Here is a 20,766-nt window from a genome sequence, read left to right as displayed (position 1 = left end):
CGATCGCATGTAATGTCGGAGCAGTGCGCTCCGACATTACATGCGAACCCCGCACACGCACAAGTGTGAACCAGGGCTAAGTGCTAGTTCACACCACAAAAACGTCCTCCAGATCTGTTCTGAATGTGTCTCTGTATGTGCGTTTTTGAGGCGTTCCAGATGCTTTTTTCTTCTTCTTTTTTTTTCTCTTTTGTCACTGTAATGGGGTTTGGTGGGTTTTTGATGCGTTCTGGTGTGTTCCGGTGCATTTTTGATGCGTTTTACCTCATACCAGCACAGTTCTGTGCAAGAAAAATGCAGCATGTTCTACTTTTTTTTTCTGGAACTGAAAAGCACTGGTGTGAACTATGCCATTGAAAACCCTGTAAACTACTATCTATATAGTTGGGATGCAGAAAAAAAAAGAATTGGAATGGTGTGATATAGCCCTAAAAAAACTACAAAAAAAAAAAAAAAAAACATTCTGTGACAACAACACAAGGAGTGTTGTAAATAGAGGAAGGGACATAAAGAGATGGGCAGCTGTTGGGACCTTCGTCAGTGCAGGTCAATATTAGAGCCAAAACTATTAACCCTTGCAGCACCAACATTTCAGCACTGTGAATAAGATGGGCATCATTGGAGAGAAGATTTCTACATTAGTCTGCAGCATGTGGAACATACTTTATTACAAGGAAATTATGTGAGTGCAGCTAAAGCAAATAAATAAATAAATAAATTTCAGCTTTAGTTGTGATTGTCAGCTCTGTGTCTCATCAAATAAAGAAATGGGCTTCATTTATTGATGTGACAACACCATAGAGCTTTCAATAACACTGCAAACCCAGCATTTCTCAGCCCTGCTCAAACACAGCATGTCGTGTATTTTTTTCAGAGAATAATCCATCAGTACTGTGGTCTGACTGCATGCCAGCAGATTACATTGTAAACAGAACCATATTTGTTATAATGAAACCGTTTCGCTTACATTAAATGTCGCAAACTCATTCACGTCGCCATAAGTCCCACAAACGAAAAGATCATATTTGACTTGTTTTTAAAATGACAGTGACATTCCTTATAAATATAATCCTATCCAATCCATCCATTTGGATATTTTGCAAGCTTGTGGCTGTCAAGCACAGAGCACACAGAAAGCTGATCTGATTTAACATTTATCATTAGTTCATGTAAACCAGAGCTGCATTTCTAAGAGGAATTCAGCAATCAGAGCAATCTATGTGTATACCTGTACCCAATTAGCAATCTGTGGGGAGCTGGGACCCCCTCTCCTTAAATTGGATAACCATATGGTGGAGTATATAAACCACAGCTCTATTAGACATAATTCTGCATTAGAAACATATATTATCAAGCCCTGGCCATCCCACATGGAACTTGTATCTGAGAGACGTCTGATACTCGGAAGAAAAGATTTCCTGTGGAACAGCTGTGCAGACTGTAATTGTTTATAGCGCAGGAAAGAGAGAACAATACGATGTGTCTGGGTGTTATGTGTCTCTGATAATGCCTTGCAGATAGCTACATACCAGAGGAGAGCTCATGTGAGAAGTGCCAGCTTCTACTGCCTGGGAGGATGCAATAGCTTGTCTTCTTCATCATCATCACCAGGCAACTTTTCAGAAGGGCATCTCTACTTCTCCTCTCCAACTTCTAGAAGTAGCTAGTGGATCAGTTACATGCTTTGTCACTCCTGGAGGTGGGCGGGAGAAATAAACCCCTTTGTGGAATCCTATAAAAAGAAAGGAGCTGAGGTCATTAAAGACCAAAGAGAAAAAGGGGAAGTAGGAAGACTCAGAAACTCACAGGGTGTTTGCATAAGTTTTAGTACACTGTGAGCTCTCAGCTGCTTGTATATTACAGCAGGTCCTGCACATCCCTGGCAGCACTGCACTAAGCAAGACAGACTGTCATTGCATGGGATTGCAGAGCTAAGTCTAGTAGCAGCATCTTCATTCATTTGCTCACCTGGCTCAAACTCCAATTGCTGGACTATCTGTCTAACATCTGGATCTTCTGTTTCTGGACTCAAACAAGACATCTCATACACCTTGCTCTGTTAAGTGCTTTGGCAACTGTATAGAGAATACCCATATATTTTGACAGCTGTCTGATTGGACTGTGGAGGATCTATTTTCATTCTACTGATGCTTCCAAACATCCGGATCTGTTGTTTCTACAGCAAGTTCTTAATGTTTTGGGTGTGATTGTAAACTAAGCAGTTGCCATAGTGACTTCTGCTTTGGACATTGGAAGGACTGTTGTGTGTGACTTCTTTTTTTTTTTTAGACTTAGACTAGTGAAGAATGAACATGGTTTTTCTTGGGTGGAATGGAGAATGCTGCTGTCTGTTACCTCTTCTACTGGCAGTACTGTTGGTGGAGGGGACCCAGATTGACTATTCCAGATCCAAAGCTAACTCAATCAAGTCCATTCTGGTGGTGCAGACCCCAACACTGGCAACCAACAGGTCTTCGAGCTTCCAGCATGGAGGGTCACACAAGAAAGGGAAAAGCCTTGGCCAGGTAAGAGATGGCTGTGATTGCTTATTGAAATGGTGATGCTTGTATAAGAAAAACAGGTCATTAGGTAGGAAAAAGCAAGTGGGCTTGTTGCCCAAAAACATGCACTCATGTTCCAGAACTGTCTAGTAGATGTTGGTAAATCAAAACAAGAACCTGATGAAATGATATTGGCAATAGCCTATATAATGGTAACTGGACAGTTAAACTCAAGTAAAATGAACCTATTATTTTTAAATGCCATACTACAAGTATGTTATTTCTCTTTGCAAATAATGGTGGAACAACTAACTTTAGATGCTTACTATGGTCAGGTACATTAAGAAGCTGAAATAGCTTCTGTATTATTTTAGCTTTTTAATAGATTAAATAAGAATGATATAAAATCTCTCAGCGTGTAGAGCATGTTGCTTTTCTCCATATCTGCATGTTTATCTATTATGCATTATTTGTAGTCTCATTTACTCCTCAATTGTTGCTCAAGTATCAGTGTAATAATTGGAGGATTTTAGAATGAATCTGGTCCAGAAATGGCAAATCTGATCATCTGTGTGACTGAATTTGCTCTTTTGTTTTCTCAAATGCAAACTGTTAAAAAGGAATTTGTCCAACAGGTCACAAATTATGCCCTGTACACACTATCAGATTATCTGAAGACTTTTGTCTGCAGACTTACCAAAACCATATAATATGAGGTCAAACCTAAACACTTTCAATTTGTATGCAATCCGGCAGGCCCTTGCACTACATAGAAAAGGTAAATCTGAAGACAAAAGTCTTCAGATAATCTGATAGTGTGTACAGGGCATTACACTGAGAAAGTTCTTCACAGCTTGTTGCCATTACCTTTGTAGAACTACAAGATATAGCATGCCATGCCAACAAAAGATAAAGAGGATGTTATCTGTTCTTTTTGACTGGTGAAAGACTCATTGGATCAACAAAGTTGGAAAATCTGTGATTGCCTATCAGCTATGGCTGGCCATACATTATACAATTTTCTTATTTAATTACCGTCACCATGACCTATGTAGTGCAAGTACCTGCTTAATTGCATACACATTGAAAGTGTTTAGGTTTAATCTCATATTATATGGTTTTTGAAAATCTAAAGGAAAATTGTATAATGTATGGGCAGCTTTTGGCATTTACTTACATTTATTTCATTTTTAATGAACCACTCCTTTTGGACATTTAAATCTATTTAAGTTTTCCTGGCAGTGCAAATCTTCCCGAAGCTGCATTTCATTTTTGAGGTTTATAGGAGCATCCCAAAGCAGATTAAGTACAAGTAATGGCTACATCAATTACATCTGAAAGGATGGATTATATTACACTGTGCCCTGTGTTATATCAGTGCATGCAGGGGTTATCTGCGCACTGCCTGTTGAGCTAGACAGTTTAATCCTGGGTTCACAAACAGTTGCCACTCACACCGATTCGTTTGTGGTTTCCATGGGAATGATGTGATCTTTACTTATTTGTCATATAAAAGGATCTTCCTTTCTGTACAAACTTGTTAAGATACAAGTAAATGTGTTACAGTAGTTTTTTTTTAGATGTATTTAGATAGTAGAAGTCTATAGCTGACAGCAAACATAATAGGGTATATTTTAATTAATGAAAAATGTATGATTTCTTACAAATCTTTTTCTAAAATGTTTCCAAAAAATATAAGAATTTTGCCAACACAGAGTTTCAGTTTAGAAGAGAAAGCTGTCAATGTATAGCAAGGGCTTATTACTTTCATTAAAATCTTACAAAAAAAAAAAAAAAAACATATAACCAAACTTTTTTTAGAGAAAAACATCCTGATATCTATTCACTTATGATATATATTTATTAGTGCATAAAATGGTTATTTATATTAAAAGCATATACAGAATGACAATCTATCTACTAAAAGAGTAATAAGTAAAATTACATCTGTAAGATGCACTTAATTCAAATCACATGTATAGTTCATTTCATGAATAGTTTATAAGAAATTTAACTCCTTGTTGATAGTGGTGTAAATTGCAGTACAATGATTTCAACTGAAGCAGTTGTCAGCCAGGGGTTAAATGCCTCTCTAACAAGCGATTAAAATCTCACATGTAGCCCCAACACTTCTGCTTGGTTCATTGCAGGGATATAATACCGCACATTAAAGCAAGTCTTTTAAAAAGTCCCATCTGGTGAACAGGTACCCAATGGTCTGATACAGACCAGACTGCTTCTTAACCCATTCTGTGGGATTGGTTTTAATGTTTTGTATATGGGTTTTTTTTATTATTATTCCTACCTAATCAATCCAAAGTGAAATACTATATAATTTATGTTGCTTTTTGTTAGAAATTCTGCCACTTTTTGCTGTTTTTAGGCATTTGCTGTTTACTATGAAGGGAATGCATTACAGCTGTGCTGTGGCTTAGGTCTTAATGACCCCCAAGTTGTGTGGTTTTCAATGCTGCAAGTCTTGTTTTATGTCCTTATTCCCAATGTGTAGCCTCCTGTTCCTCAGCAAGATGTGCAGACAGGGAATTCATCGGTTCAGCTCTGGACATCCTAGACAGATATTCCCAGCACCCCATCTTATCACACCAGCCATCTGGCTTCTATTAACATGGTTCTAGCAGATTTTTCCCCTTCACAATGAGCTAACATAAAACTGCACATCATAAGATAAGTGACATATAATATGTCAAAGAGAAAAGAACATTGCAAATTCTCCTGAAATAACACATTGGACAGGTTACCTGATATGGCAGCTCATGATAAACATTTGTTATTTATCCAAATAAATCAGTACTAATTACATGCATGTGTCCCATGGGTAGGAAGAGGAAAAAAGATACAGATCACAGGATGGTGAATTGCCTATCCCCTTTTCCTATACGCACATAACTAACACATATGGATATGCGTAATTTGTTCTGTGCATCATTAAATACTAATTTGTAACTTTTACTGCTTCACCCAGCCGCTGTAGTTTACAAAATGTTTTGTCTTCATCTCCCAGGCAAGATATCTACCAATTCCTGATTGCTTTAGAAAGCAGATCAGTCATTTTAAATATTCCTATCTTTCTGCTGACTTAAAGGCTTATATTGCAATTTCCCCCAGTTAAAAGGATCCAGAAACTGTAGTCTACAGTTTGTCAACCAGTAGTAACTGTTTCATTAGGGGAACGTTTGACATACCCCAGGAGTACTCCTCTTTCAAATTTTTTAGCCAGTAATGCACTTTGTGAAAAACAGGCATAAAAAGCTTAAAAAATTATAGTGATAATTAAAAAGTTGGTCTGTGCCCAGTTGGCAACATGTACAATGCAAACTAACTGAGCTAACTGGATGTGTGGGGCCAAGGAGTGATATTTTATTGGGTATGTTAGGGCCCGTGTGATGGTTGAGGAAAGCACAGTGGCTTAGTGGTTAGCATTGTAACCCTAAATCATTGAGACCCTGGATTTGATTCCCACACAACACTTTGAGATTTATAGGTTCTCACTATTTTTGTGTGGTTTTGTTCAGGTGTTCTGGCTTTTTCCAGTCAAAAACATAGTGTTAGGTGAATTAACATCTAATCAAAATGGTCCTACTATACATTTGCATCTGTAAATCAGTGGTAGGGAGTAGGGACATAGGAGTTAAGAGGTCATGCTAGTAGCCATTAGTAGAAACACTCTTCAATATTACAGAACAAGTCAAGTTGCATGTAATTGACTAATTATTAGCATCATGATGACCTGGATGAATGAAAACCTTTTACAGACATTGAAGCACAAGTTCTTTCTAGGGCAAACACTGATGAATTTCTAGGGCAAACGGTTTGTATATGATAAAGTGCTGTGGAATAGGTTAGTGCCATACAAACAAATAAAATACTCGGTACACATTTGCCATTACAAAAGAGTATGTAATATAATAAATCTGGGGGTTTCTTTAGTAAATTGAAATATGCAACCGTTTCTTAGACAATGCCTTTTCTGTTTCCAATAAAGTAATGTTATGTAATTATGATAAAGTTTTCGGTACTTTAAAAGAACTCAGTAATAAATATACTGAGAAAGTAAATTAGACATAGGTTGAGGACAGGTATTGTACACGTTGCAGAATTATTATCAACAAGCTAAAATGTAAGCAACACTTTCAAACTGTTGGAATGCTGTTTATTTTGTATTGCAGTTTTATGCCATTGTGTATTTTTCCATTGCGGATATTTATTTGGAGTTCATTCTTCACTTTAATTGTATAAAACAAATTTAAGGAAGCTGAAGCTCAACTTAATCCAAAAATATCTCACAGATGGGGATAGTTATTTAAAAGACCTATGTTAATCAGAATTTTAAAAATTATATATTTTTTTAAGACTTGGGAATTTAAAGGATTTTGTTGTTAGCAGCAGAATATTACAGAATGTTTAATAAGCTCAAGAGCCAAAAAGTGCAATCATTTTTTACAAGCAGCTAGCAATCATTATCATTGTTCAAATAATTGATACAGCAAAAATGATGATTGGTTGCTATGTGTTATTGCACTTTGCACGCCATCATTGCTCTCAGCCTGTGGCTGTCTAGAATGTTCAGTTTAATGTCTAGTAGAAAACTATTTTGGATTGAATCCAAGTGTATGGTACTCCAACTCATTAGTGTAATACTTAAAAGGAATCTGTCATCAGAATTGTATTTAATCATATATTTGCTTAACCAGAACTCCATTTTACTCTCTGTGGATGTTCATTTACATAATCTAGTTATTCACTCTGAAAATGATGACATGCAGTCGAAGTAAACAGGGGTATGTGAGCAGCAGTGCATTTGTACAATTTCATTTGAAAATTAAGGCCAAAACTTTTTTTTTTTTTTTACATTTTGGATAGGGTAAAGCGGGGCTATAAACCTTGCTAGGTTTTTATCACTGTTTCACAGATGTGAATTTTCTCTTGACTTCTTGTCTCATAGCCACAACTAGTGAGACAAAATCCCTGATATTCACCAGGTTCGCCCGAACTAGTGTTCCCATTGGAAGATTTCCATTAAATTTCTGTTCTGGTAAGCACTCAAAGTTTGGCATTCTCTTTCTCTTTCTTTTTGTGGTAATGGTCAGAAACACAAATAGATTGAGTGGATCTCAATTATCAGGGACACAGACAACAATAAAAACCTGAAAGGTGTTCTAAACCCTGTCCACTCAATCAATCTAAAATAAAAAAAATAAATGTTGTCTTCCATTATAATTTAACTTTGTATATCGCCTGGGAACTTTGGAAAAATCTCAGCATTTATAAGAGATTGTCAGTGTAGAAAAGGGTAAATCGAGTAAGAGAGTACAATAGTTGCTAGCAAGTTTAATCACATATTGAGTTCCTACATTTTTCAGGGACTCCAGCAATGCAATAGTCTCTGACTAAGTGCCCTGCTATTGCAAAGTCAAATGATGGTGTCAGACTCTTCAGATGGATTATTAAATTGTCCAGTAAACTAATAATTGGGCAGTCTAGCTGCAAAAAAGTGACACTTTGTTATGGTAAATTGGAAAGAGCACAGACATAAACTACTGTGGACAATGGAAGTTTCTGAGAGATAGAGAATATTAGTAAACCAATTTTATTGGAAATGGTATCCTGGAAGTAACATAGAACATAAGTTTTTAAGAGAAGGTATTTCACCAAAGAGGTAATGCATATTGGTTGGCAATTTGGCCAGGGCTGTGATTATGTATGATATATTGGAACCAATAAGGTGCCCCATTGTCTTTCCAATCTTTATCTCAAAGGCAGTTTCTCCAGAAAACAAATTTATTTTTTTAAGAAAGCATGTGAAATGTGTTTGCTACCCGCATGAACACAAGTTACCCAGAAGGTGCTGAAGATCCATACTTCTGAGCCCATAGTAGAACCATGGTTTTCTTATTGCTGTAGTTATACCCTTAAGTCTAGTAGCATTTTTCTCTGTAGTGCCTACAGGTTGTTTTATGGCAGACCCACAAACAAAGCACTACTGTAAGGCCAGCCATGTACGGTTCGAATCTCGGCTGGTTCAGCAGAAACCAGCAGAGATTTAAACCTGTAATGGACAGCCTGAATATACCAAGTTGATCGATTGCTCAGCTTGGGTAAAACCAGCCTATAGCCGCAAACGGTAATCACTGTCTTCTCCTGGTGGAGATGGCTTCCCCCCCCCCCCAACCCCGGGAGCAGACAATTGCTTGGCAGCAGGAGTTCCCCTTTCAGCGCCGTCTGTGATGGGGAAATCGTGCAAACTTCTTTCTGGCAACCACGGGTTGAAGAAATTTGTACTATATATGGCCTGCCTAATGCACACAGTAGGATACCAATTTATTAATAATTGTAGCAGATGTTAAAAAAAAAAAGGGTGCTTGATTCTCACTGGTTACTCGGGTGGAGGAAGTATGTGACAACATCTGACACTTTCTAAAACTTCTTTCTGCAACCTCTCTAAGCAAAAGGCCAGTTCACTGTCCTTCAGACTTTGGGGGCTGGACTGTGGCCATCAGGAGTGGAAAATGTCCCAGCATCAGTGGAAGTAAACAATGCCCCATCTTTGGTGTCAGTGAGTAGAATTGTGCCCCATCATTCATGTCATTGGACCCCATTGTTGGTGTCATTGCTAGAAATTGTGCCCCATCATTAGTGAGAGTGGGGAGAAATTTTTGTTGGTGTCAGTAGATGAAATAGTGCCATAAAAACTGGATAAAAGCAAGCAAAGGGCCGCATCTGTCTCCGGGGCTGTTCTTCCACTTTTACTTCACTACATTTTTTCTGTTTAAAATGTCCACAGATCATAACCAAGTTAGAAATTTACAAACTGCAAAAATTTCCATTAAAGTCCAAATCCAGGATATTAGTAACCCTTCCTCCCATCCAGCTCCAACTAATCTAAAAATCAAAATACCAATTTCACTTACTTGAAGCCACGATATCATGATGATCCTTCTGTTTACTCCCTGGGGTCCTTCTTTAAAGGGTAACTCCACTTCTGTGGGGAAAAAAATAGCAAATAAAGAAAAAAATAGAATAGCATATACAACTGCGACACAAGGTATATTGTAAATTAATGTTATTGAAAATGACCTTTCCTTTTCAATTGTTGCTCTTGTAACTTTCTGAAAATGCAATCCAATATGGCTACCCAGAGGGGTTCTGTACACAGAATGTGTACTAAACCCAGAAATATAATTTCCTGCTTGTGTGATTGGCTCACTGATTTTCCCAGAAGTCTGCCCTAAGATACAAGTCATATTTCATGCACCCCTTCGAACAAAATGGTCATTTTTGGTGAGATACTCCCAATAGGAACACGTCTAAAGGGATGCAGCTTCCCTCATTAGTACTCTGCAGCTGCACAGCTGACTGATAATTCTGAAAACAATCCCAATCTATGTACTCAGCACAGAGGAACAAACAGGGTTTTCTTCAGAATAAAAAAAGGTAGGCATTTGCAACAAAGGTCGTTATAATCTTCTCAATGCTTTTTTTTTTTTAACAAAAGTGAAGTTATGCTTTAGGTGTCCACATCACTGTCTGCTTGATATGTAAACCTCCTATTGGTGGAGGCGATACTGTGATACTGATACTGAGCCTGGTCCTCTCTTATAGGCTCCAGAGCCAGGAGAACTCACAAGATCGGTGAGGGGACCAGTGCCCAAGAAGATAACAGGCAGGGAAAAATGTTTGGTCCCCAGGGCAGGAAATTAGCTTAGATCATAGAGGAAACTGTGACTTTGACCCAATACATTGCAGGATGGCTTAGTAAGGGGCCTTTGGAATCAAAACTGTAAGGTAATTGATACATAATGCATTATTTAAATTGAATTTTTGCCTGGAGTTGGCTTTTAAAGTACCATTTTGTAGCTGAAAATAAACATTCCATTGCAAGGAAAAAAAGTATGTTAACTAGTTTTATTTAGTGGCTGCTTCTAGCTCCTTTTAAAGCAGTAGGTTGATTTTAAACTAAATAGGAATTCCTTCTAAAGAAATTTAATTAATAAAACAATTGTAAAAAAGTATGAACATTTTCATAGCGTAACAGTGCCTTCAGTGTCTTTTACGTGTCTTTATGTATGTCCTTTATAAAAAGACCTAGAAAGAATGTCAAAATATACTAAGTCTCTTCCTGTATACATTGTTAATAGCCGTTTTTAAGTGCAATTTCTGTTTTTTGCTTCAGAATCGAAGTCCTAGAAACAGTGGTGTCAAACAATTTCGCTGATGGTTTCATATTCCATTGATGAGGAGGAAACCTTCAGTATGAAAGAAAGTGTGAATGTCAGATTACAAGCTTTGTCTTCTTGCTGCTCTCATAGCAGCTGCTGACCATTCTTATGCGAGGAAGAAATAGTATATTAATTGTTTCACTTCTTGAAATGTCATAGCAGTTAAGGCACATTCCCACGAGAGCCTATTCTCCAGTAAATACAGCGCACTGTCTTTCTCCTTGGTATAAATACATTGGTGAAAACCAAGTGGAGATGTGACATTTAAAACTATCAGGATCAGGTATTTTCCTTCAGGGCTAACAGGAAAAAAGTCATTGGAAAAAAAAGAGGAAATCTAAGAGGTGTTCTGGTCTAAAACATGATTTTGCCAATGATGAAAGGGCAAAGGGATAGATTACTTTTAGGCAGACATTATTAGCACCTTCAATGCATTCTTCTCCTGAGAACTATAAACACTGGGACACATTGCAAATGTTTCAATAGGAAACCTTGAGTGGTATCTGCTACTGCTGCTGGGTGGTACCCTGCTGTGACAGCTCAAAGAGTTCATTTTGGTTCTTAGAATACAATACATTGTCATTTGTTATAAAAGGAAGGAATGGCCATTGTGAAGACGGGTTTCCTTATGTGAAACTAATAATCTGATATACTTGTGGTATACGCAACTGAACAATATGAGCAGACTGTTGAGGTGGCTCTTTTCAAGAGAACAGTGCAAAGAACAATATGTGAAAAGTGCAATAACCTATAGCAGCCAATAGGATATCAGATGACTGAATTTAGGTCACTGAATGCTACGTTCGGATGGGTTAAAACTTAAATTTCTCAATGTATTTGCTTCACTGAATAAATCAGTTGAAGCATGTGAATATCAAGGTCCTGTCTATGTCCCCATTGCATAAAATCCTCTAGTGAAGTTCAAATACTTGGAACACCCTTTATATGAACTGCTATTTGAAGAAGACCTGAAACCTCCTATTATTTACAGCCAAGGAAACTGCCATCTAAAGCCTAGGACACACAGGCCAAATGTCGGGCCGCATCAGCCAGTTCAATAGAAACCAGCCGACATTCGGCCTGTGTGTACTGCAGCCCATCAGACAGAACTCAAAAAGGTTTGCTGATTGGCTCCCGATCAGCGCTCTCAGCCAATGGCTGAGAGTGCTCACAGGAGTGTTCTAGCAGGGTGCAGTCCCCCCTGTCAGAATACAATAGCACAGCAGGGCAGATCACTGTACTAACATCACATGGTTAGTACAGCAGCTCCTCCAGAGCTGTCAGTTTTTTTTTTGTTCAGCCCTGCTGGATTGAATGAAATAGAAAAACGAATAGTGTGTACTAGGCGTTAGCCTCGGTTTGATTTGCAGTTGCTGTGGTGCTACACATGTGATCAGGTATGACACCAGCTATTTAATGGCTTGACAATGCAGTTGGGAGTACAAGCAAGTGTGACAGCTACCATTTGTGGTATGATTTGAATGTGAACTGTTTTTGGAAACCATTAAATTAATTGGTTCAGTTCTGTTTTAATACAGAAAAGGCCATGCTTGATGAAACAGATTACAGTTTTTTTTTTTTTTTTCTGTGTTGAATACTGTCCAGTGCCTTTTGTACTTTGCTTTTGTTTTTTCATTTGCCATACATCTGTGAACAAGGACCTGGAAAATTCTGCAAACTGCCAGGTTACTCAGGTGTTACTCTACATTAGATAGCAGTATTAGTGATTTGTTGTGTTTAATACATCATTATGATAATTAATTCATGCAAGTTCTTCTGAAACTTTTTTTGGATGTGCTAGTAGATTATATTGAGGTTCTCTGGACAATGGCACCTTGTTTTGTTCACATTAAGTAACATTTGTTTTATGTGTACTGAACAACAATCATTTAATCTCCTGTGCTGTCTTGCCAACCTACCAGATTGAAATTTGCTGACACGACACCCAAAATTTACTGGGATAGCCAAGTTTTTAATAGCATTTCCAAAATTTACAAAATGACAGTTTTAATTGCAAATTTAAGTATTTAGGCTTCAAACAAGTGCAATATGCAATTAACAATGTGATTTAAGGTATATAATAAGACGAAAAACATATTTCTTATTTTAATTTCGATACAGTAAGTAAGTAGCTCAGGACAGGACTCAGGAGGGGAAGAAATTAGAAAGGGCAGCACATGCACAGAAAGAATTGACTCTCACAGTGTCACTGAAAGCAGTGTGCAGCAGCACAGAGGATGACACCTCACCCACACAACACGTCCCCTCCTGAATCACAGTGAGAGTCTCTCTCCACACCAGGTAGTCCCTTCTGTCCACTCCGATCCAAACAGCACTGACTCCCTGCTTGCCTTGCACCCGTCCTGCAGACCCATACATGAGGTTTAGGCCACTCTGCTTGGCTTCCTTACACTATGACATCACGCGACACACTCAGACACCACCTCCGCCAGACTGCCCTCCTCACCAGTGTTGTCCAAATACGAGGCTCAGGCCACTCTGCTTGGCTTCCTTGCACCATGACATCACACAACACACTCAGACACCACCTCCGCCAGACTGCCCCCCTCACCGGTGTTGCCCAAATACAAGGCTCAGGCCGCTCTGCTTGGCTTCCTTGCACCATGACATCACACGACACACTCAGACACCACCCCTGCCAGACTGCCCTCTTTGCTGGTTTTGCCCAAATACGAGCTCAGGCCACTCTGCTTGGCTTCCTTGCACCATGACATCACATGACACACTCGGACACCACCCCTGCCAGACTGCCCCCCTCGCTGGTGTTGCCCAAATACGTGTCTCAGGCCACTCTGCTTGGCTCCTTTGCACTATGACATCACACGACACACTCAGACACCACCTCCGCCAAACTGCCCCCCTTGCCGATGTTGCCCAAATATGAGTCTCAGGCAACTCTGCTTGTCTCCTTTGCACCATGACATCACACGATACACTCAGACACCACCTCTGCCAGACTGCCCCCCTCACCGGTGCTGCCCAAACACACTGTAGCAGACACTCTGGTGGTCTAGGCCAGCTCATTCACATGCACAGTCCTGTGCTGAGTGTCACAGCCATATTTTTTACTGGTAACCCTTTACTGTCACTTGCATTTACTAGCAGGAGAAAAGTGCCTGTTTTTTACAAACTGCAAAAAAAAATACTGATGGTTGACAACACTGCTCCGCTGTATAGTTGTCACCTGCATATCTACCATAAGGTTATGGTACAGTCTATAGTGTTATATAAAAAGTATAAAGACTGATATTAATCAAAGTGTGCAAGTAATAACTGTCTGAGCTGCCAAAAAGCAAACATGTCAGATTAAAATAAAATATAATATATTATGAAACTAAGAACACTTTGCAACAGGAGACCCTCTATATTAGTGTTAGTAAAGGTCAATGGGGCAGGTGGGATATTAGAGCCAGCCATATAAAAAGTGTTTTTGTAAGGATCTGGTAAATGGACATAACTGGTTTTAAAAAAATTTAGCCAAGCATTTATTATGCAAAAAAAAAAAAAAAAAACCTTTTTATTCCTGCCAGCCTACTCCAAATCTTCTGACTTTCTGTTAGAGGGTGGTTTTGTTCATTCCCTATAGTCCCACTGTGGGGAGGAACGTATCCAGTCACTAGTGCTTGTTCCTGAGATGGATTAAGGACAGTACTATAGGATTTGTAGTGTGCATAGAGCAGTGCACATAATCAAACTTACATGCACCGTTTGTTCCAAACAAACAGAAGTGAGGAGGGAAAGGAGAGATTCAGGAGCTCGGAGGATTTTGCAAGGAGGCAGAAAAACACATACAAAAAAAAAAAAAGCAATTTCATGAAAAATAGATTACAGGGTCATTCAGTAGTGGAGGTGAAGAATAAGGATATTGTTTAGTTTCACTATAACATTTGTACATATATAGGTATGTGTTTGCTGTTCAGTTTGTACTGCAGACATGTAGAGCTGCATTGACTGCTATATGTAGCGCACTTTTGACAAATAATGAAAATGAATATTTTTGGACGCTTTTAACTTCTACCAAAACATGGAGCGTGTACAAGAGATGCACATCACAAAGGGTTAAATGTAGCTAGAAACATTGTTTAGATATGAACATGCAGTAACCATGTCAAAGGACCAGCGATTTCTCATACAGATAGACTTTGTCTGGTAGTCTGATAATATGCCTGAAGGGCTGCTTCGTCTAAAATATTTGTGGGCTAATCCTGTATAGTGTGTACAGCTGGAACATTTGCATATTCTGCATTTGGGTTTTTAATTAAACTGCATTGGCAGTTGTGATATTATGATTTTTGTCCCACAATGCATAGCGAAGCTTAAACACATACACCAGTAGAGCTGGCGTTCATGGTTTTAAATTGCTGTTCTGCTGCTCAGGTTTAGTGCTTTCTCTAAATGCTAGTGCCAATATATTATCAGTACATTTTGCAGAAGGCCATATCACGAGCCCCTTCATCTTTTGCCTAAAGGACAATTATAACAAGTTATTAACGTTGTTAAGCAATTACTGCAGCTGTGCTAAAGTCTAATATTTTCCTCAATTTGCTTTAATCTGATGAATCTGTAATCATCTGCATGCAACCCATAATGCAGTTATTGATAGCTCACTTCCTAAAGCATGTGGTCTGTAACTACTTTACCTCTGCTGTATCACCAATTCCTTTGAGATCTCAATAGAGCAGGTTTAAATCCTATTGGTGGCAGCGAGAAACATTTTAGTGGTCAACCACCTGACTCAGATCAGCAGGTTTCCACCCAATCAGCCCTAAATAAGTCTTTGCCTTATGCTTTTATTGAGTTAGGACCAACCTCAGCCATCTCCCACTCCTCTTGGCATGCATCCTTGCCAATGTCTTCCGGTCCTCTCCCCTCACCCTTTTTTTTTCTCATTTTGCCCGTTTTTTTCTGTGTCTCTCTCTCTCTCTCTCTCATCCCTTACTTCCTTTCCCTCTCTTTCTACTTCTTCTCACTTCTGGGTGAATTCTTTCATCCTTTTTCTTACTACACATATGTAAAATGTTGTTTTGGAAGATATTGGGTTTTGACTTTTGGTGGCTAGCAAGCTGGGGAGCTATGCCACACCTATCTGGGGGTTCGCCTCCAATTTTTTTTTTTTTTTTTTTTTTTTTTTTTAGTTTACTACCTTTGTTGGGAATAATATGTTTTTTGAAATAGGTCTTTGAACCCTTACCTTGTCCTTTATTTGAGAAACAAGTGGCTATTTGGGTATTTTCCCGTTGTTCATTGTTACTCCCTCAGCTGTGCCTGAATTACCTAGAGTTGATAGCACTCTGGACATGTGTATGCTTTCCTTTGTCCTTCCCTAAATAGAATAAAAAAAGAAAAAAAAAAGAAACATATTATTACTGGCATTTTTCATGGCTTCCTATATAGGAAAGACATCCATGTACCTGTGGGGAGCCTGTTTATATATACGTCTCCTCCATCATAAGCAAGGATTTCCTGCACCATAAGAAGAGGTTCTCTAGATTACTGAGAAAGAAGAGTTAGGTGGTCTAGTGCAATGGCTGGGTGCAAAACTTTATTACAGAATAGACAAGTCATGCTTTCTGTATCCACCTTGAGGATTACAATTCAGGTTTTACTGGAACATACTGTACACTATTGTGCAAAAGTTTGAGGCAGGTGTTAAAAAATGCTGTAAATCAGGAATATTTTCAGAAATAGAAGTGTTTAAAAGTTTATTTTTATCAATTAACAAAATGGAAAGTAAAATGAGCAAAAGAGAAATCCAAATTAAATCAATATTTGGTGTGACCACCTTTCGCTTTCAAAACAGCATCAATTTTTCTAGGTACACTTGCACACAGTTTTTGAAGGAACTCAGCAGGTAGGTTGTGCCAAACATCTTGGGGAACTAACCCCAAATGTTCTGTGTATGTAGGCTGCTTCAAATCCTTCTGTCTCTTCATGTAATTCCATACAGTCTTGAAGATGTTGAGATCAGTGCTTTGTGAGGGTCAAACCATCACTTCCAGAACTCCTTGTTCTTCTATACACTGAAGATAATTCTTAATGACATTGGCTCTATGTTTGGGGTCATTGTCCTGCTGCAGAATAATTTTGGGGCCTCCCTGATGGTATCGTATAATGGATAAGTATCTGCCTGTATTTTTCAGCATTGAGGACACCATTGATCATGACCAACATACAGCCCTTAGTATAAGAAAAGTTTTTAAACCTCTAGGATAATGTCTTTTTAAGAGAAGGTAACCGGATATTTCCAAAATCTTTTTATTTGGTTTTAAACAAGAATAACAATTACACTGTAGAAATATATGCAAGAAAGAGTAAAACATATGGATTGGTTGGCAGAATGATTCGTACATTATGCACACAAGATGAGCGTATTCAGACGCAAACATTTGACATAAATTGAGAGCATAATAAAAAATGTGTAAGATATGGAATAAACATTCAACAAGGAGAAGATAAAAGGTGTGAGGGTAAGGACGCAGACAAGTAAAGCGGGCAGGAGCCATGCACTCTCCCCTGGACACCCAAATGGGATCACTCTACGTCCCAGGGGTAGCCAGCCCCTTTATTTACTAGTCGCCAGGTCAATCCGGGGTGCACCACTCTGATTACTTGTTAGCAAAAAGTTCCCAAATGTGCCATCTACCTGAAAATTTAGCGGGATTGGACAGATGCGGACTCAAGAGCTTTTCGTATTGATGGGACTCTTTTAGTATTTGGAGTACCTCCCTGCGTGAAGGAGGGGATGTGTCTTTCCATTTGCGAGTGATGGCTAGACGTGCAGCATACAAGATATGTTGGACCACCACTCTGCATGCGGACGGATACCAGTCCACTCCGATGCCTAATAATGCCTGCTCAACTTTTAATTTGTTTAATATGCCTGTGACTTCGGCGATCAGACGGTTAATAGAAGCCCAAAAGCTACGTAAAAAGAGGCACGACCATAAGATATGCAAAAGAGTGCTTACTCGGCCACAGCCCCTCCAACACAAATTGGAGTGTCTGGGGTGAAATTTAGCTAGCATATACGGTGTTCTATACCACCGTAAGTGTATTTTTTGGGCACCTTCTCTAAAATTAGAACAACAGGTGAGGGAGTAGTTTAATTTGAAAGCTGACTTCCACTGCTCTTCTGTAAAAGATTGACCCAGGTCCCTTTCCCATTTTATTTGTGGGCTTCCTTTGACCAAATGTAGCCTGTCCTGCATGTGTGAGTAAAAGAGGCTAATGCCTCCTTTATGGGATGTAGGCGAGTGGAGGAAATTTGCTACAGATTCAGGCAATACTACGTGAGTTGGGATTGGGGTAGGCAGCAAACCACAGATCCTTCCATAAGTCAAGAATTCCTTACGGAGCCTGGGGTAACGAATGCATAGGTCCTTGTATTTGACCAATTTAGAAGTCTTACAGATGTCCCCGAGGAAAATAAGTCCACTGTTGCGCCATGTCTCCAAGTTTAAATCAGGAGATAAAAAAGTCAGTGATTGCAGTGGTATGGGGATTAGAGATGTGTCTCCTGACTGAATGTGTTTGGGCAAAAATGTACGCCAGGCATGAAGCGTGGCTGAGATTGTGGGATGATGCCAGTCGGTGGGTCGGTTAGACAGTGATACACTGAGGAGCAAATCCGTCAAAGTGCCTCTAGTCAACATGTCGGACTCAATAGTAAGCCATCGAGGGGAGGGGTTAGAAGAGAACCAGTGCTTAGCCTGGGATAGAACCGCCGCCGTATGGTAGTCTCTCAAGTCCGGGACACTCATTCCCCCCACTTTCACGTGTTTTGTAAGCGTCAGGTGCGAGCATCTGGGCTTGCTTCCTTGCCACAAGAGTAACCAGATATTTCAACCGGAGACATGAAAGTCAGGTTTGGTTCAAAGATGCCCCATTCTATAAAAAAGACATACAAAGTTGAAGTACTGACAAAGTTTTCTTTGCTCAAAAAAATGTTCTTAATGTGACCCATGTCCTAATTAAAAAAAAAAAAAAAAATTCTGAAAAGCTTTAAAAGAAAAAAATTCCTCAAAAGGATTTCTGAAGGCCTGGGTGGTCATAGTAATATGACAACGACAATTGCAATGTCCTGCAAAAATCGAAGCAAGAACTAAGCTTACACAGAACTTACAGAACCTGCCAAATTCTCTGTTCATGCGAGATTGAAAAAAAAAATAGTGTTCTTGAAGGAACACTAAGGAGGTAACCATTATTCTGTTAAAAAAAAACATGCTCCCAAAGCAAAGGAAAAAAAAACTGATGGCTTGAACAAGTAACAAAAAAAAAAAAAATGGCCAAGTCGAAGTCCAGACCTCAACTCGTCTAAAATACTGTTGCAGGACCCAAACGGAATTGTTCGTACAAAGATTTCCAAAACCAAAAAATGTTGGGAATTATTTTTTCTAGAGGTACAGTCAGTTGCTGCAGAAAAAAGTAGTGGAGGATAGTGCTTTTAAAGGAGGATGCACCAGTTACTACATACAATGGTTCCCAGGCATTTTCAAGTCTGAATGGTGAATGCTGAATTAGTAAAAATCCAGCTTCATTAAGCCTCCCCTACTAGAATTCTACTCTTCAAGCCAGTCTGATGATGTCACAGGTCCTTCTTTGGCAAGAGGAGATCTTTCCTCCTGGACTGAGAAGTACTCGAATAATGATATCCAAGTGGTACAGTTCAGGGGTACAGAAAGTTCAGGGTGCATGATGATGCTTCTCTGTTCGCAGTTCCCACATGAAGTAGAATGAATGGCACTGGCTTGCATTCAACTCAGAGGACTAGGCACATCTCGTGACAGAGAAGTAATTTGAGAGACAACTTCAGATTTAAAGCAAGTGTGTAATATATATATATATATATATATATATATATATATATATATACAGTGGGTACGGAAAGTATTCAGACCCCCTTCAATTTTTCACTCTTTGTTATATTGCAGCCATTTGCTAAAATCATTTAAGTTCATTCTTCTTCCTCATGAATGTACACATAGCACCCCATACTGACAGAAAAACACAGAATTGTTGACATTGTTGCAGATTTATTAAAAAAGAAAAACTGAAATATCACATGGTCCTAAGTATTCAGACCCTTTGCTCAGTATTTAGTAGAAGCCCCCTTTTGATCTAATACAGCCAGGAGTCTTTTTGGGAAAGATGCAACAAGTCTTTCACACCTGGATTTGGGGATCCTCTGCCATTCCTCCTTGCAGATCATCTCCAGTTCTGTCAGGTTGGATGGTAAACGTTGGTGGACAGCCATTTTTAGGTCTCTCCAGAGATGCTCAATTGGGTTTAAGTCAGGGCTCTGGCTGGGCCATTCAAGAACAGTCACGGAGTTGTTGTGAAGCCACTCCTTTGTTATTTTAGCTGTGTGCTTAGGGTCATTGTCTTGTTGAAAGGTAAACCTTCGGCCCAGTCTGAGGTCCAGAGCACTCTGGAGAAGGTTTTTGTCCAGGATATCCCTGTACTTGGCCGCATTCATCTTTCCCTCGATTGCAACCAGTCGTCCTGTCCCTGCAGCTGAAAAACACCCCCACAGCATGATGCTGCCACCACCATGCTTCACTGTTGGGACTGTATTGGACAGGTGATGAGCAGTGCCTGGTTTTCTCCACACATACCGCTTAGAATTAAGGCCAAAAAGTTCTATTTTGGTCTCATCAGACCAGAGAATCTTATTTCTCACCATCTTGGAGTCCTTCAGGTGTTTTTTAGCAAACTCCATGCGGGCTTTCATGTGTCTTACACTGAGGAGAGGCTTCCGTCGGGCCACTCTGCCATAAAGCCCCGACTGGTGGAGGGCTGCAGTGATGGTTGACTTTCTACAACTTTCTCCCATCTCCTGACTGCATCTCTGGAGCTCAGCCACAGTGATCTTTGGGTTCTTCTTTACCTCTCTCACCAAGGCTCTTCTCCCCCGATAGCTCAGTTTGGCCGGACGGCCAGCTCTAGCAAGGGTTCTGGTCGTCCCAAACGTCTTCCATTTGAGGATTATGGAGGCCACTGTGCTCTTA

The 20,766-nt window shown here is 39.4% G+C and overlaps 1 protein-coding gene across 1 annotated transcript in view; it reads left to right on the top strand.

Moving 5' to 3' along the window:
- Window positions 1-1,561: 1,561 nt before the first annotated feature.
- DKK2 (dickkopf WNT signaling pathway inhibitor 2) overlaps window positions 1,562-20,766 on the top strand; it is a 162,610-nt gene continuing 143,405 nt past the window's right edge. Inside the window, exon 1 of the mRNA XM_082275615.1 lies at window positions 1,562-2,525. Coding sequence (XP_082131741.1) covers window positions 2,307-2,525 — 219 coding nt within the window. The 5' untranslated portion in view covers window positions 1,562-2,306. The remainder of the gene's footprint in view (window positions 2,526-20,766) is intronic.

This window comes from Pelophylax lessonae (assembly GCF_965119305.1).
Source record: "Pelophylax lessonae genome assembly, chromosome: 1".
NCBI classification, from domain to species: Eukaryota; Metazoa; Chordata; class Amphibia; order Anura; family Ranidae; genus Pelophylax; species Pelophylax lessonae.
This window is presented reverse-complemented; position numbering and strand designations above follow the sequence as displayed.